Genomic DNA, 15,692 nt, shown 5'->3' with positions numbered 1-15,692 from the left:
TTACTCCTGCACTGTCACATGGGCCAGGCCCCAAGCCCAGTGTGGGAATACCAAGATGGGTGGGGTGGGTCTGTGCCCAGGAGCCCTGCCTGCCTGGGAGGTGCCAGGGCTGACCTCCCTCATGTACCAAAGGCTCAGAGAATGGCTGGGTGTGCCCCGGCTGCAGAGCAGGGGAGGCTGGGCAGAGATTTGAATGGGAGGTTCTGCTTCTTATCACACAGCCTTGGGCGGGTCACTTAAATGGGCCAGGGACTCGGTCTTCCCATCTGTGAAAAGGGGTGACTGATCCCTGGGCTCCTTTTCCTCAGGCCGTAAAGTCGGTTCCAAAGGTGGAAGCTTCTGCTGGGTGCCTGGCCGGCTGTCCTCGTGCTACCTGCCTACAGTCTACAGTTCTTGTTGGGAGGAGGGACCCCTCTCCACTCCCTGCTGGGCTCCTCCGGTTACAGTGAAGAAGTTACAAGTCGCACAGCCTCTTCAGGGGCCTCTTGGCCCCTCCTTTTCTGCCTGGAGGTGGCCCCCATGTCAGATGAATGCTGCCTGACCCTTTCTTTTTTCAAAGAGTTTTCTCCTCATTCCAAAACCTTTGTCGTAGCCAGTCAGAGTGGCCTTTTTGCGGGAAGTCACTGGAGCCAGACTCTCTGGGCTCAAGCCCACCACAGCCACTTGCTCCCTGAGTGCTCCTTTTGGGCCAGTGACTTAACCTCTCTGTGCTTCATTTCTCTCCCTTAGTCTCCCTGGAGCATTCTAGGCGTGGGGCCTACACACCCTGGGCACTCAGGCGCTCAGTGCTGTCACGGCTGTTAACATCATTACTGCACCTCTGTCTCCTGCTGGATGTTCTGGGCATTTCCACAGAGTCCTCAAGGGCAGGCCTGCGTTTGATTCAGCTCTAATTCCTGAGAACTGGCACAGTCCCCGAGCAGGGGAGTCACTCAGGGGACAAATGCATGTGTGTAAAGTGAATGGGCTTCTCCAGAGACGCGGGCAGAAGATGAGTAAGAATCTGCCCGTGATCCAGCCGTCAGAGCCTCTGCCCATCCTCAAAGTTGGAGGCTCCCTAGCTGTGACCCACTATGTGCTCGGCCTCAGCATATCCAGGCCAAGTCTGTGTCCAGCTGTGGGCTGCCCAATGACTGGCAGGGCAGCGGGCAGGAGGGAGAGGGGAGCAGAAAGCAGCCATTGGAAACGGACACAGGTTGCGACAGCTAAGCAGAATCCAGGGGCTACACTTAGACTAGAATGGCCTTCCCTTCCTTCTTGACTAGAAAAAAAAAATTTAAGTCATAATTTACATACAATAGAGTATTCAATATACCTGGCCATGGTGGCACACTCTGTAATTCCAGGGAGACCCTGTCTCAAAATAAAAATTTGAGACATAGACCAGTTTAGTGTGATGCTAGGGTGGCCCTGGGTTCCATCCGTAGCACCCCATTAAGAAAAAAAGAAAGAAAGCCCGCCTAGCATGTGTGAAGCCCTGGGTTCAACCCCTGGCACTTAAAAACAATATGCACACACATATGCATAGAGTGTGGGTGAAGGATACAGTTGGTTGATTTGTGACAATGAAGTCGTGTGTGTGACCACCAGCCCAGTCAGGACAGAGAAGGTTTCCATGGCCCAGTTACCCGGCATGCCCTCGGGCCCCTCCCTGCGTCTCCCCGAGGTGCTGCAGATGGGCAGCCGAGTCCTACGCTGCCTGCCTGGCTGCCTGGCTCAGTGAGTCTGTGGAATTCATCATGTTGTGGCATCTCTGAGTAGCTGGTTCCTCCGTGCTGCCAAGTGGTATGTCGCTGTAGAAAAACACCACATTTTGTTTATTCATCTGTCTGCCGATGTGCATTTGGGTTGTTCGCAGTAGGGCTGGTGTAAAGCAGGCTGCCCCAAGCTGGTTGTCACGCCTGTTCCTCAGGGTTAAGAGGACCCTGCAGCTGGACCGGTTTCCATAAGCAGGGTCATCACACCTGGTCATTCACACTCTCCATGGGGGGATGGCCAGGCAGGGGGCCAGTGGGCTGAAACCCTCCCAGTGCTCTTTATCAGCTCTTTATCTGGGGAGCTGCAGCCCAAGACCATTTCTGGTTCATACTGAGGAATCCTGTGGGCTAGCACTGCTTGTGGGTGAGACTGAGGAAGAACCAATTTAAGCCCCGTGCAGTGACACACCTGTGGTCCAAGCTGCTGGGGAGGCTGAGGCAGGAGGATTGCAAATTCAAGGCCAGTCTGCGCAGTGAGCATTGAGAGACCCTGTCTCAAAATAAAATATAAGGAAAGAGCTGGGGTTGGGGTGGGCGTGCGGCTCAGTGGTGAGGCACTGCCTGGCATCCTTAGCACATTAAAAAAAAAAAAAGCCGACATTGAAGTTTTGCGATGTCACTGTGGCCTTCTGTCTCTAGGAGGCTGTAAATGGGGCTGGGCCCCTGGCCTTCTAGGAAGGTTCCCATTGCTCAGGTGGATGGGCAGCTTCCCGAGGTTCTGCGCCTCCAAGATTCCTTGTGTCCTCCAGGAAGCAGGACCAGGTGGAGTTGGCGGGAGCCCTGGATGGAGGGCCAGGCATGTCAGAGTTCCCATCCCTGTGGCACCCCTGTCACCTACTGTCACCTGCTGGACCAGTGACTGCCCTTACTAAATTTCTGCTTCCCGTCTATCCAGTGGCTCATCCCTGCCCGCTAGGGGTGCTCAGTGGCAGACCTTCGTGAAGTGCCAATCATGGAGACTGGCACTCAGGAGACAGTAGGTGGTGGCCATGAGGGGTGTCGGTGGCCTAAAGTAACTTCTGCGGTCAGAAGAGGTCTGTCTCCCTGGAGTTCTGGGGGGAAGCACAGGCCCCCGATGGCGCCACCTCCCAGGCAGGCCTTGGGAGAAGGAGGACTGTGCCCAGTGACCCTCTGCGCTCGTGTTTTCCAGACCTGCCTTCCTCACTGGAAGTTTTGCGTGAGTGACACGGAAAACAACCTGGGCTTTGCCCTGGGCCCCATGTTTGTCAAAGCGACCTTCGCCGAGGACAGGAAGAACATAGTAAGTACCTCCCCTGTGGACAGAGTGGGCATCGCATCTACTGGGCGCCCCCCACCCCAGCCTGACAGCCCACACTCTGCTCTGCCCTGGTCCTTTCCTGCTCCAGGCCACAGGATCCCGGGGCCTTCTTTAACTCAGAGGCCGTTTCCTCAGGCTGCAGGGCGTGACTTGCTAAATGACTTCCGTGGTTGAGGCCAGGCCAGTTGTTTGTGTTATTTAATTTGATCTTCCCAGTGACCCCATGAGGCTACCACAGCCATCTCCACCTCCTGGGTCTGCGAAGGACCCCACCAGGTAATGTTGACCTGGAAGTGACATTTTTCTTACTCTGAGGGTGACAGAATTATTCAAGCAGGTAGAGGATCATCATGGCTGAGTGCTAGGGAGACAGCCAGCCCCCAGCTCAGATTCTGGCTCTGTCACTTGGCTGGGTGACTTGAGCGGTGTTCTCCCCTCACCTGGGACATGAAAGTGGGGCTGTCCCTTCTGCAGAGGGGTGTTAAGGTGAGACAGCAATAAACCACCAAGTCGATCTTAAAGCAAGAGATGGAACCTTTATTCACCAGTTGATGTCTGGATCCACCAGCTGGCGGGCCAAGGGCCAGGCTGCTAGTCCACACCCTTCGACCCCTCCCAGGGTTCGAGCACACCTTTTGTAGTCCAAAACCATATTAACATATAAGTGGCTGTTGCTATGATTCAGATCCATAAGCAAACATCATAAGATCTAAAATCATAAGCACTAAAGAGGGTGGGCCAAAACGTCCCTAGTTGAGAACAAGTTAAAGAATGGCTACTAACATCTACACCTCTGACAGGGTAGCTTGTCCAAGAAAAATGGGAACTGAAGAGGGGACACTTTTACGTTGTATAAGAATTGCCATCTGTGTCGCCTAACATGCCGTGCTAGGCAACCGCTCACTGATGGGTGCAGAGACGGGGCTTTCCCACGGGAGAAGATTTTCTTACATGATGTGGGGTCTCAGGGCAAAATGGAATCTGTGTGGTCATTGCCCACACAGCCTGGCCATAACAAAATGAGATGCTACACATAAAGAACACCTGGCCCAAAATAAGCTACAGTCAATGGCAGCGATAGTTTATCACTAATGGTATTGTTTGCGTAACTAGTATCTGTAGTCAAGGGGCAGCATTGCACTTCCAGTCTGCTGAGGCAGGGGCTGGGGTGGTGGCTCAGCGGTAGAGCCCTCGCCTAGCACATGCGAGGCCCTGGGTTCAATCCTCAGCACCACATAAAAATAAGTAAAATAAAAGTATTGTGTCCAACTACAACTAATATATATATATATATATATATATATATATATATATATATATATATATATATATATATATTTGTTTGTTTGTTTGTTTTGTTTTGTTTTTTTAATCTGTTGAGGCAGAATCTGAGTCCAGGTCTGTCTGGCCCCAGCCCCATGGCTCTTGCCTTCCCCTTCCCTAGAATCTTCCATCTTCTATCTTTGGCCCCCGGGTCTGCCCTGCATCGTCACCCTCAACAGCTGCCATTTGTGCCCTGAGACCTTTCTGAGTGCCTCTCAGATCAAGTTCTCTGGGTGTTAAAGCTCTATTCCATCAAAAAGGATCCCATCAGCCTGGGAGAGGCCATGTCTTCTGGACGGCTCCAAAAGAGCACTCTACCACTCTAAAGGCTCCGAAAAGTCCTCCTGCAGACCTTTCCGCTTCCCCAAGGCACGTCCAAGCTCATTCGGCCACAGAGACCAGTGCATGGAAGGCCCGTCTCATCTCGAGGGATGTCTGTCCATGTTAGGAACATGGTCTGGAAGCACAGCCATGGCCACCCTCTTAGCCCACTCTGCAGAACCCGAGGCCTTGAGCCAACCTCAGTTTGACCTCGGGTCCAGTGTCATCCTGCCTGGGGCACTGGTTGCATCCAGGGGGCCAGTGCCCAGAGCTGAGGGTGCAACATCTGTCTCCTCAGGCCAGCAAGATAATCCTGGAGATCAAGAAGGCCTTTGAGGAGAGCCTGAGCATGCTGAAGTGGATGGATGAGGACACCCGGAAATCAGCCAAGGAGAAGGTGAGGCCGCCCGGGAGCTCGGGCCACCCAGGCTTCCTGCACCGGGCAAGAGCAACAGAGAGAGAGCAGGGCTAGGAGAGGCCAGCCTGTCCCCTGGGCACGCATGGATGCTGTCCTGCCTTGTGACCAGTCTAGCAGGCTGGGGGGACAGCCTGAAGTCCAGTGTCACACATCTCTTGGCTGAAGGTGGACAGGCAGGACAGCACGCACAAGAGAGGTGGACCAAGCCACTGTGGTGCTTGCTCCCTCCACAGCTCCCAGTCCCCCAGCAGTAGGGGACAGAGCCTCAGAATCTCAGAACCTCATCACCTCCCAAAGGTTCCAACACTTGAACTTTGGGGACACATTTGGACCATAGCAGCTTCCCTTGGGGAAGCAACATTTAATCAGAAACCCAAAAGATTAACTGGGGGCTGGGGTGGTGGCTCAGCCGTAGAGCGCTCGCCTAGCCTATGTGAGGCACTGGGTTCGATCCTCAGCACCACATAAAAGTAAAAAAAAAAAAAAAAAAAGATACTGTGTCCACCTATAACTAAAAAATAAATATTAAAAAAAAGATAACTTAGGCAAGGGGGGAATGTTTCCAAAAAGATGTGAAAGCCCTAAGTGGGGAGGAGCCTGATCCCCCGCCCCTTGGCATGACCCTGAGCCCAGAGCTCACAAAGCTGGGGCCAGCTGGTCAGCATCGCGGGTGCTCAGTCCTCTGTGTCCCTCCCATCCAGGCGGACGCCATCTACAACATGATAGGCTACCCCAACTTCATTATGGACCCCAAGGAACTGGACAAATTGTTCAACGACGTGAGTGGCTTACGCCCTGCTATCCCAAGTGCCCACTTGGGGAGGGTCCAAGGTGGGCGGGGCGCCCAGGGCTTCTGGAGGCAGGGAGGCTGACCTGGCATCATGACAGCGATCAGGGGATTAGCTCAGCGGGAGAGCACTGGCCTCGCATCATGACTCCAACTGGGTTCAACCCAAGCACTGCATAAAATGGGGTGGGGGGAGGTAGCGGGGCTGAGGTTGGCTCAGTGGCAAAGCGCTTGCCTCACACACATGAGGCCCTGGGTTCAATCCTCAGAACCACATTAAATAAATAAAAAAATAAAGATATTGTGTCCATCTACAACTAAGAAATTTAAAAAAAAATAAAAGACTTGGGGAAGCAGATCCTAAAAGGTGCAGTACCTGACCCTGAGCCCAGAGCCCACAGGGCTGGGGTCAGCTGGCCAGCATCGTAGCCCTAAAACACCACGGTGGTGGGGGGAGAAAGTGAAGCCCCTCACACCCCCGCTCCTGCCCCAGAACGGCCACCTGTCTTCAGGGTCGTACCCCAACCTCCTCAGAGAAAATTTGGAACTCAAATTTTGACCTTGAGATGGGGATGGGAAAGAGGAGGCAGCCATCCCAAATGCACAGTGAAGCTCCACTGAGGCGGAGGGGGATTACTGCCTCCCTGCTGCCAGAACCTTCGGCACATCACCCCTTTAAGTGGGTTGTGATTTTGCCCCAAATGATAGTTTGCTATCTTCTCATGAGTGAAATTCAGGCATTTTTGAAATCATAATAACCTCTCATCATGGTTCTATTTAAAACCTAAGACTATTAAAATTACTTCTGAGAATAGGAGACTCATTCCGCAGCCATGTTTCTTGAGAATACTTTCAGACACCCCAGGGTCATCCTGATGCAAGACCCAGAGTCTCCTGGAGACAGCTCAGGCAGGGCCCACAGACAGGGGCCTGCCCCTGAGGGCCCAGTGTTTTACCACAGCCCTTGGGTATGCCATAAAGATCTGGAGTGGACCTGAGGGAGGGCTTTGCACCTGGTAGGAGCTGAGAGGCCGGGCCCAGGGGTGGGGGGTGTGATAACGCCTGTCCCCTGACATTTCAGAGCCAGATTCCAGTGTAGTTCATTAAATCTGTGCTGTCCAATTTGTTAGCTACCAGCCATGGGGGGCTATTTAATTAATCAAAACTTAAGTTAATTAAAATTTAATTACACTAGCACATTTGAGATGCTCAGTAGCCACCTGTCACCAGAGTCTACCATATTGGCCAGTGTAGGTGGAAAACACACGGAGAACACACCCATCATCACAGTCCTGTAGGACAGTGATGGAGATACTTCTTGCTCAAGGGAACCACTGATGGGGCATCCTGCAGCACTGTGACACTGTCAGGTGCCTGAAGAAGACAGTTGTTGCTGGGCCCAGCAGGTTAGAAGCCTCAGAGGGGCAGAGCCTGCAGCTCTGAGCCCACACTCTGGCCCTGGGCCTGCCTACCCATCCCTTCACCTCGTGGAGTCTGAGTTTCTGACTTTCCTCTGGGGTTGCTCCCATCTGTGTCTCTGCTTCTTTCCTCAGTACACGGCAGTTCCAGACCTCTACTTCGAGAACGCCATGCGATTTTTCAACTTCTCATGGAGGGTCACCGCTGACCAGCTCAGGAAAGCCCCCAACAGAGACCAGTGAGTCCCCCAGGCCCGGCCAGGAAGGCCTTGGTTCCCCACCATAGGGATGCACCCCACTGAGCTTGCCTTCCTCACCCACTGTCAGGTGCCAGGTGTGACTGTCACAGAGGCCCTCTTTTCAAATTAAGAAACCAAAAGCCGCTGGGTGTGGTGGCACATGCCTGTAATCCCAGCAGCTCAAGAGGCTGAGGCAAGGGGATCGCAAGGTCAAAGACAGCCTCAGCAACGGCGAGACACTAAGCAACTCAGTGAGACCCTGTTTCTAAATAAAATACAAAAGAGGATTGGGGATGTGGCCCAGTGGTCCAGTGCCTCTGAGTTCAATCCCCAGAATCCTCTGCAAAAAAAGCCAAAGTAGAGCCCATCCTGGCCCCAGTCTGGGTGCCCCAGTGCCCAGCCTGTTGGCAGAGTGAACCTGGCCTCTGAGGCCGAGGGGCCCTGGCACCACATCCCAGCTTCATGGCCTCAGCATTCAGAGCCTTCATTTCATTATCTTCGAAGTAGCAGGGAAGGGAACTGGTTCTTGGGTCATTGAAGCAATCCAGTGTGGGAACTGGGGAGAGCCAGGCCCTGACAGGAGGCCCTCCGTATGGGTGAGTGTCCCATAACTCCTCACAAACAGGAGCAGTGGTTTCTCCCACTGTCCCACTGAGGGCTGGGAAAGGTTCTATATGGGCGCTGATGACCCAGCACTTAACACACTGCAAATCCCACTGTGCATCAGTGTCCCCTGGAGAGCAGTTTCAAAAATAGTCTCCAAGGATGAGGGTGTAGCTCCACGGTAGAGTACATGCCTAGTACTTGAGACCCTGGGTTCCCTCCCCAGCACTGCCAAAAATGTGAGGGGGGGGTGTGGGGGTTGCCTCCTGACGTTTTTTTGTTGTAGTTTTTGGTTGCGGGGGCTTTTGCAGCAGGGGGTAGGGAGTTCCTGAGGATTGAACCCAGGAGTGCTTTATCACTGGGCTAAATTCCCAGCCCTTTTTAATTTTTTATCTTGAGACAGGGTTTGACTAAGTTGCTGAGAGCCTCACTAGGTTGCTGAAGCTGGCCTTGAACATGTGATCCTCCTGCCTCTACCTCCCAAATTTGCTGGGATTACAGTTGTGCACCACTGCACCTAGCCATAGCCTAACTTCTACCCCAGATCTTAAGTCAGAATAATCTGGAGAACGACCCTTCTTTTTAAAATGGTCTCCCCAGGAAAGTTAGATGTAGTCAGCCCGGTACTAGTCCCTCCACTCCTGAAACAGGATAAATCTTACCAAGTCAGAACAAGTCCTCTTTGCCTCTGGCGCCCTCTTGTGGGCAATGGAGGTTCAAACATCTTTTTCCTCCAAGTTTTCCATTGTCAATGAGGGTCCCCCTAACAAACAAGAAGGTAGGTGGACCTTCACCTTCAGAATATGGCACAGACACTACTGCCAATTTACCTGGCTTCTTAAGTTTTAGATTAAAAGTTTTCACTTAAACTTGTCTTCTAGCCAGACACAGCAGTATTCATCTGCAACCCAAGCTACCCAGGTGGCTGAGGCAGAAGAAGCCAAAGTTCAAGGCCATCCTCGGCAATTTAGCAAAGTAAAAAATAAGGGCAAGGGATGAAGCCCAGTGATAGAACACCCCTGGGTTCAGTCCCCAAGGAAGGAAAGATTAATGCATTATGGAAAATCTGAACCAGTCGTGGTGGTGCACACCTATAATCCCAGTAGCTCAGGAGGCATGGGCAGAAGTTCAAAGCCAGCCTCAGCAAAAGTGAGGTACTAAGCAACTCAGTGAGACCCTGTCTCTAAATACATACAATATAGGGCTGGGGCTGGGGCTTAGTAGTCAAGTGCCCCTGAGTTCAATCCCCATTAACCTCCTTGCCCTCCCCCCAAAAAAATATAATATGAAAAATCTGAAAACTTATTCATGAACTTTTCATACCCTGTACACTAAAATCATTGATCTGTCTTGCACTTTTTGGATTTTTTTACATAATTTTTTACATAATGGCTCATGCATTGGTCCTTTGGAAAATAGTGTTTTGCCAGGCATGGTAGCACACGCCTGCAATCGCAGCAGCTGAGGAGGCTGAGGCAGGAGGATCATGAGTTCAAAGCCAGCCTCAGCAATTTAGCAAGACCCTAAGCAACTCAGCAAGACCCTGTCACTAAATACTATATAAAAAAGGGCTGGGGATGGGGCTCAGTGGTTACACACCCCTGGGTTCATTCCCCAGTACAAAAAAAAAAAAAAAACAGAAAAGAAAAAAAATTGTGGTTCCACTAAGATTTACAGATTTTCCGCTCTCATATACTGCAGCCAAAAAAAAAAAAAACCACATTAGTTAACATCATAGTTGACCTCCTGAGAAAAATCTTAAAGTACTGGGAAGCTATCAAATTCATGATGGTCAATACAAGTTTTCCAAAATTTTAATATTTCTTTGAAACTTCATTTTTCTTGAAACCTCAGATTTTTATCATTGGTAATAAATGACAAAATGTGAATTAGTTCCCCTGAGGTGCTAAGCTTCCTTTTTCATTTTCAAGAACATGTCTGCCTTGTTGCCCAAGTCCAAAATTCCATGGCTGGTCGGTCATCCGAAGAGGATGAGAGAGACCTGAAGCACCACGTGGGTATTCCCCATTCGTCACACAGGATATTGAAAAGACTGGTACTTGGGGGTCGAGATTTAATGGAATTAATGATTAGGCTACTTTTTCCTGGGTGTTGTCAACGAAAATGACCCGCTGGCTTGTTTTGGTTGGAGCACCTGCTAGGAAAGGAGCAGGTGGCCACTAGGACTTGCCCGGCCCCCTGCCCAGGCAGCAGCAGTGTCATTCAAGGTTGCTTTTGTACCATGATGCAGATCTCAACATGTGGCAGAGACAGAGTGTCTCAATGTTATAATGAAAATAGTTTTGACATCATAAACCAGAGGATCTTGGGGACTGTCACTTTAGACCACACCTTAGAACGGCTGCTAGACACATTTCAAGCCTCAAAAATAACCTCAGTTCAATATCTGATGGTCCCTCTTGCTGTCTGTGAGCGTCTCGGTGTGGCACCCTCTGAGGTGACATCACTGATTTATAGGTATTCAGGTGTTTTCTAGCTTCCCCCTCAGAAACAGTGCTGCCTGATGTCCTTGTGCTGACCTGGTCCTGGGGTCAAGGAGTACCCACTGGAGTTCCGCTCCGCCCACCGCCTGGGCTCTCACGCACCTGTTGCTTGCAGGTGGAGCATGACCCCGCCCATGGTGAACGCTTACTACTCGCCCACCAAGAACGAGATCATGTTTCCGGCTGGGATCCTGCAGGCGCCCTTCTACACCCGCTCCTCGCCCAAGTAGGCCATCTCTGGTGCTGGTGCCCCGACGGGTCCCCTGCCCCTCAGCCAGCCCTGTGTCTGCAGCTGACCCTGACAGCCATCTCACTGAGCCATCTGTGCCCTGGTGGCCCAGGTGGCCTAGGATTGCAGCGTCGTGGGTGCAGAGCGCAGCAGCCCCTGTCCCCTGCCTTCCCTCCAAGGGTCTCTGGGGCCAAAAGCTCCTGCAATCGGGAAACGTGGCACAGTCATGCAGTCAAGAGCCCCATGTGGGAAATACTGCTGTGACGGTGGCTTAGAGCAGTTGCAGCCAGGGAGTTGGCGGGGTGAGGGCGCTGTCCTAGAAGCTGGACTCCCGGGATGACTGTGTGGAGCTTGGGAAGAGGCACTGGCCCATTCCCAGGCTTTGTTTTCTTTAAAGCTTAACTGCTAGTCTGTGGGAGGGGACAGTGATCCTCTAGAGTGTCCAGCACGTGCATGTCACCCACAGGGCACAGCTGGCTCCCTTAGACTGCCCAGCCTCCCACTGTCTCCAGGGCTGTGTCCCACAGAGCCCCTGCTACATCTCAGGCCCAACAAGTGAGGGCCACATGGCAGGGCAGGAGCCAGAGGCCTTGCTCTCACTTTGTGTCTCCCTCCAGGGTCTTAAACTTTGGTGGCATTGGTGTCGTCGTGGGCCATGAGCTGACTCACGCTTTTGATGATCAAGGTACAGGTTCCTTGGGGTCCCTCCAGACAGAGCCCATCAGCTTCTTAGCCCCACTGCCTCTGCTCCCTGGGACTTAGCTTTGCAGAGAAGGACCAGAGTCTAAACCCTGGCTCGGCCGCTTGCCAAATGCTCTCACCTCGGCAAGTCACATCATTCTCCAAGCCTCCGTCTCCTTATCTGCAAAATGGGTGCAACAGGTCCAGGTGGGGGTGAGGAGGATTGTGTGAAGGCTATAGTGAGCACTTTCTGCAGGGTGCTGGGTGCTCGGTGCTCAGTAGGAGTCAGGAGTCAGAGACGTGGAAGTCACACCCTCCTCAGCAGCTAGTGTCCAGGGTCTTCCTCAACTGCCCCCTGCTCAGGGACAAGAAGGAAGTGGCAGAGACCCTGGAAACCAGGCCTGTTATGTGCTCCTGATTCTGCCAACTCCACTGGCCCCTTGCTGGACTCCATTCCTTGGGATCCGAGGCCCTTGGCCAGTGGAGATCCACCCTGCGCCTCAAACCTTTGTACAGCCACATGGCCGCCTGCCTGGCCACTTTTCCCCACCCTCTCCCACTCGGTCTGGCCCGTCCTCTGGCCCTCTGATGGGCATCCTGTCCCTGTACAGGCTGGAGGGTGGGGTCAGACAGGGGAACCGACTTCCCACTGGGAGGGAAGAAGAGCGATAGTGCCACTCCTGCGCTCTGACCACAGGGCGGGAGTATGGCAAGGATGGGAACCTCCGGCCCTGGTGGAAGAACTCCTTGGTGGAGGCCTTCAAACAGCAGACGGAGTGCATGGTGGAGCAGTACAGCAGCTACAGCGTGAACGGGGAGCCGGTGAACGGCCGCCACACCCTCGGGGAGAACATCGCAGACAACGGGGGCCTCAAGGTGGCCTATCGGGTGGGTCTGCTCCCCCTGTGTACCTGTCCAGGTCCACATCTGTCCAGATGCCTCATCAGTAGGTCAGCATAGAAACGCCTGGCAAGCTGCAGGAGTGCTGTGCCTCGGCTTCCTCGTCTGTCGGTGGGGGTGGGGAGGACGTGAGCACTGACTGTGGACGCAGCACCTGAGCCGAGTGCCCAAGGCCTTCTGCTTGGAGACCACCTGCTTGAGAGTCCCAGGAGAGAGCCAGGGCAGGGTCCACCTGCAGAGCCGGCCCCTTCTTGCCTTTGTGGGGGAACCCACTGCCAGGTAGGGCAGCAGGGCCCAGGAGGACACTGAGCACAGAGCCAGTTCTGGGTTCCGATCCTAGTCTGGAGTAAGTCGCTACCATCTGAGCCCATTGGCTTGGCTCTGAGCCCCTGACCTGCACCCTCAGGTGGCCGGAGGTGAAACCAAGTGACTCAGACACAGGTCCCGGCCTGAGAGGCAGCCTGGCGACTCACCAAGGGCCAGAGGCAGGGGGTAGTGGAAGGAGTCAGGAGCAAGGGCCTCTGTCACTGAGAAAGGAGCTTGGTTCTATTCTGGCGACAGTGAGAACCACTACAGGGTCAAACAGGAGATATGATCTAATTCCTTCTTTAAGGCAGGTCTGCAAGCCGGCAGCCCATGGGCAAATCCAGCCCCAGCCTGTCCCCGTAGGTTTGGGGAACCTGGCCACACTGTATCCACAGGTTGCCTGTGGCTACTTTTGCACTCTGAGCGCAGAGGAGGATAGTTCAACAGGGACCGGTTGCCCCAAAGCTGGAACATCTACTCCGGCCCTCACAGAGGAGGTCTGCCAACACTCGCCCTAGACGGTTCGCTCGAGTTGCCACATGAGGAGGGGACCAGGCTTGTGTCCTCGGTTCCTCTGAATTAGGGAGACCCGTTGGAAGCTGTTGTGAGGTTACCCAGGCTAGAGGGGGAAGGGTGAGGAGGGTCAGTTTTGGGGTGTTTGGCTTGGCTGGAAGAGTTGGGGGGAACTCTGAGCCTGAGTAACTAGGAGGGTGGTGGTGCCATCCTATGGTGGCAGGTTTGGTGAGGGTTCATGTAAATGACTTCTTCCTTCTGTGCCATGCTGAGTTGGATGTGACCTTGGGTGTCCAGCTAAGGCAGTTGAATATCCAGATCAGGGAAGAGGCTGGTGCCAAAGTGCACATTGGAGAGCCATCAGCATTGTGTGGCGTTTTAGGCCATGGGGTCCATTGCACTCCCCTTTAGGGAGGGAGCAGAGAAAGAGGAGGGATCCTCCAGGCTGAGCCAAGGCCCAGAACCCAGAAACCAGCCTCGGCCTGCACACTAGCCCCTCGCCCCTGTGTCCTGGCTGCCCTCAACCTCTGGCCTTCTCTCCTCCCAGGCTTACCAGAACTGGGTAAAGAAGAACAGGGAGGAGCAGACCTTGCCCACACTGGGTCTCACCAATGACCAGCTCTTCCTGGGGTTTGCACAGGTGAGTTCATTAGGGGAACAGGTAAGGTCCCCTCCAATCACCAGCTCCCTAACTCATCAGACCGTCTTCAGGTCATTAGCCTGTGAGGAGGTGAGCTTCCTGTCATTAGAGAGATTCAAGGAAGGGCCAAGAAAGAATACTAGTATCCTGTATGTGGTGGAGAAGGCCCCTCCTGGTTCTGGGGTTCTAGAAACTTTTTAACATAGCCAGACACCGGTAATGCATGCCTATTATCCCAGCTCCTTGGGAAGCTGAGACAGGAGGATCACCAGTTCGAGCTCAGCCTCAGCAACTTAACAAGACTCTGTCTCAAAATAGAAAATGGAAAGGGCTGGGGATGTAGCTCAGTGAGAAAGCAGCCCTGGATTCAGTCCCCAGAACCGGGGGAGAAAGAAATCAAGACCCACCAGGTTGGCACTTGAGTTGGCCTTCAGTTGATTCCCAGAGCTGCCTCTCGAGAGAGTGTCCTACCCAGAAAATATGAAATCTGGACTAAATCCAAAATTTGTAAAGTGGAGTTTAGGCAGAATCCCAGCCTGGTACGTTGGTATCAGACAGAGACCCGGCTCTGGCTGAAGAGACACAGCTTGGTGACACCTGCGTCAGACAGGGGCATAGGCGCACTCCAGCCTCCCCTCCGACCCACCCATGGGCCTTCCTGAGTCCTTGGGGTGTGAGCACCAGGCGAGGGCTCATTCCACCCCTGCAGTGGTGGGACCAGTCTGGCGGCCTCAGGGCCCCACAGTGACCCCAGCTTCTCCCCCTTGTCCCTCAAAGGTCTGGTGCTCTGTCCGAACCCCCAAGAGCTCTCACGAAGGCCTCATCACCGACTCCCACAGCCCCTCTCGCTTCAGGGTCATTGGCTCCCTCTCCAATTCCAAAGAGTTCTCAGAACACTTCCACTGCCCCCTTGGGTCACCCATGAACCCTCATCACAAAGAGCCAAGACGGAAGAGAGGAAGGGGCTGAGGATGAGCCCCCAGGGGAGGCTGCCATGTCTGCCCCTTCTTCCAACCCCTTGGCCGCCCAGGGCCCCTTCCCCGAACTGGAGGGTTTGCAGCTGGCACTGGGCCAGGTGGGGGTCCTCTGCATACCCGAGTTGCTCCCCTGTGCAGACCGGCGTCCCAGCGAGCACCAGCTCCAGTGGGCATTGGGGTATCGGGCTGGTGGCTCACCAGGCCTGGGCCCCACAGCGACAAGGGCCGGGGGACACAGCCCCCTCGCCCACATCTAGCACCACATAGACCACAATTACCACTGTGTCAAATGCTTTAAGATCTATTTTTGGGGAAACTATTTTTTAAACATTGTGGAGTACACTGGAAATCTTCAGGGAAAAATGCATTTAAAACACTTTTTTTTGAGGGAAGGATTGTTATATTTATTATGTTTTCTTTTTTTTTCTTAAATAACCTGTGGACAAAAGAAGCCCCACTGATTTACCCCCTCACTGCAAGGCTGGGCTGAGTCAGGAACACACACACACACACACACACTCACACACACACCTGTCCTTCCAGGGTGCTGTGCATCCTTTGGAACCACAAGAAAGCCCCAGCCAGCCCAGAATGGCCCACCCTAGCCTCACTAAGAAGAGGCTTTGGAACCTGAGGAACAGCTGGGGCTTCCTCCTGCCTGCGCCCACCTAGCCAACCCCCACCTAGCCAGCCAGGCTTCGTGGGCAGGCTTGTGTGTGCCCCCTACCTGTGAGAGTGATGTGTCTCATGGCCTGGGCCCAAGGGGCTCCCTGGTCAACGTCATGTTTCCATTATCT

General features: G+C 53.4%; 1 protein-coding gene across 1 annotated transcript in view; it reads left to right on the top strand.

Annotated features, from left to right (window-relative positions):
- Nucleotides 1-14,887, top strand: part of LOC143387606 (endothelin-converting enzyme 1-like) — a 30,854-nt gene extending 15,967 nt beyond the window's left edge. Inside the window, 9 exon segments of the mRNA XM_076841910.1 lie at nt 2,908-3,018; nt 4,979-5,077; nt 5,800-5,877; nt 7,439-7,542; nt 10,765-10,875; nt 11,496-11,563; nt 12,257-12,447; nt 13,826-13,918; nt 14,696-14,887. Coding sequence (XP_076698025.1) covers nt 2,908-3,018; nt 4,979-5,077; nt 5,800-5,877; nt 7,439-7,542; nt 10,765-10,875; nt 11,496-11,563; nt 12,257-12,447; nt 13,826-13,918; nt 14,696-14,887 — 1,047 coding nt within the window.
- Nucleotides 14,888-15,692: the final 805 nt, after the last annotated feature.

The sequence above is a fragment of the Callospermophilus lateralis genome, unplaced genomic scaffold (genome assembly GCF_048772815.1).
Source record: "Callospermophilus lateralis isolate mCalLat2 unplaced genomic scaffold, mCalLat2.hap1 Scaffold_841, whole genome shotgun sequence".
Lineage (NCBI taxonomy): Eukaryota > Metazoa > Chordata > Mammalia > Rodentia > Sciuridae > Callospermophilus > Callospermophilus lateralis.
This window is presented reverse-complemented; position numbering and strand designations above follow the sequence as displayed.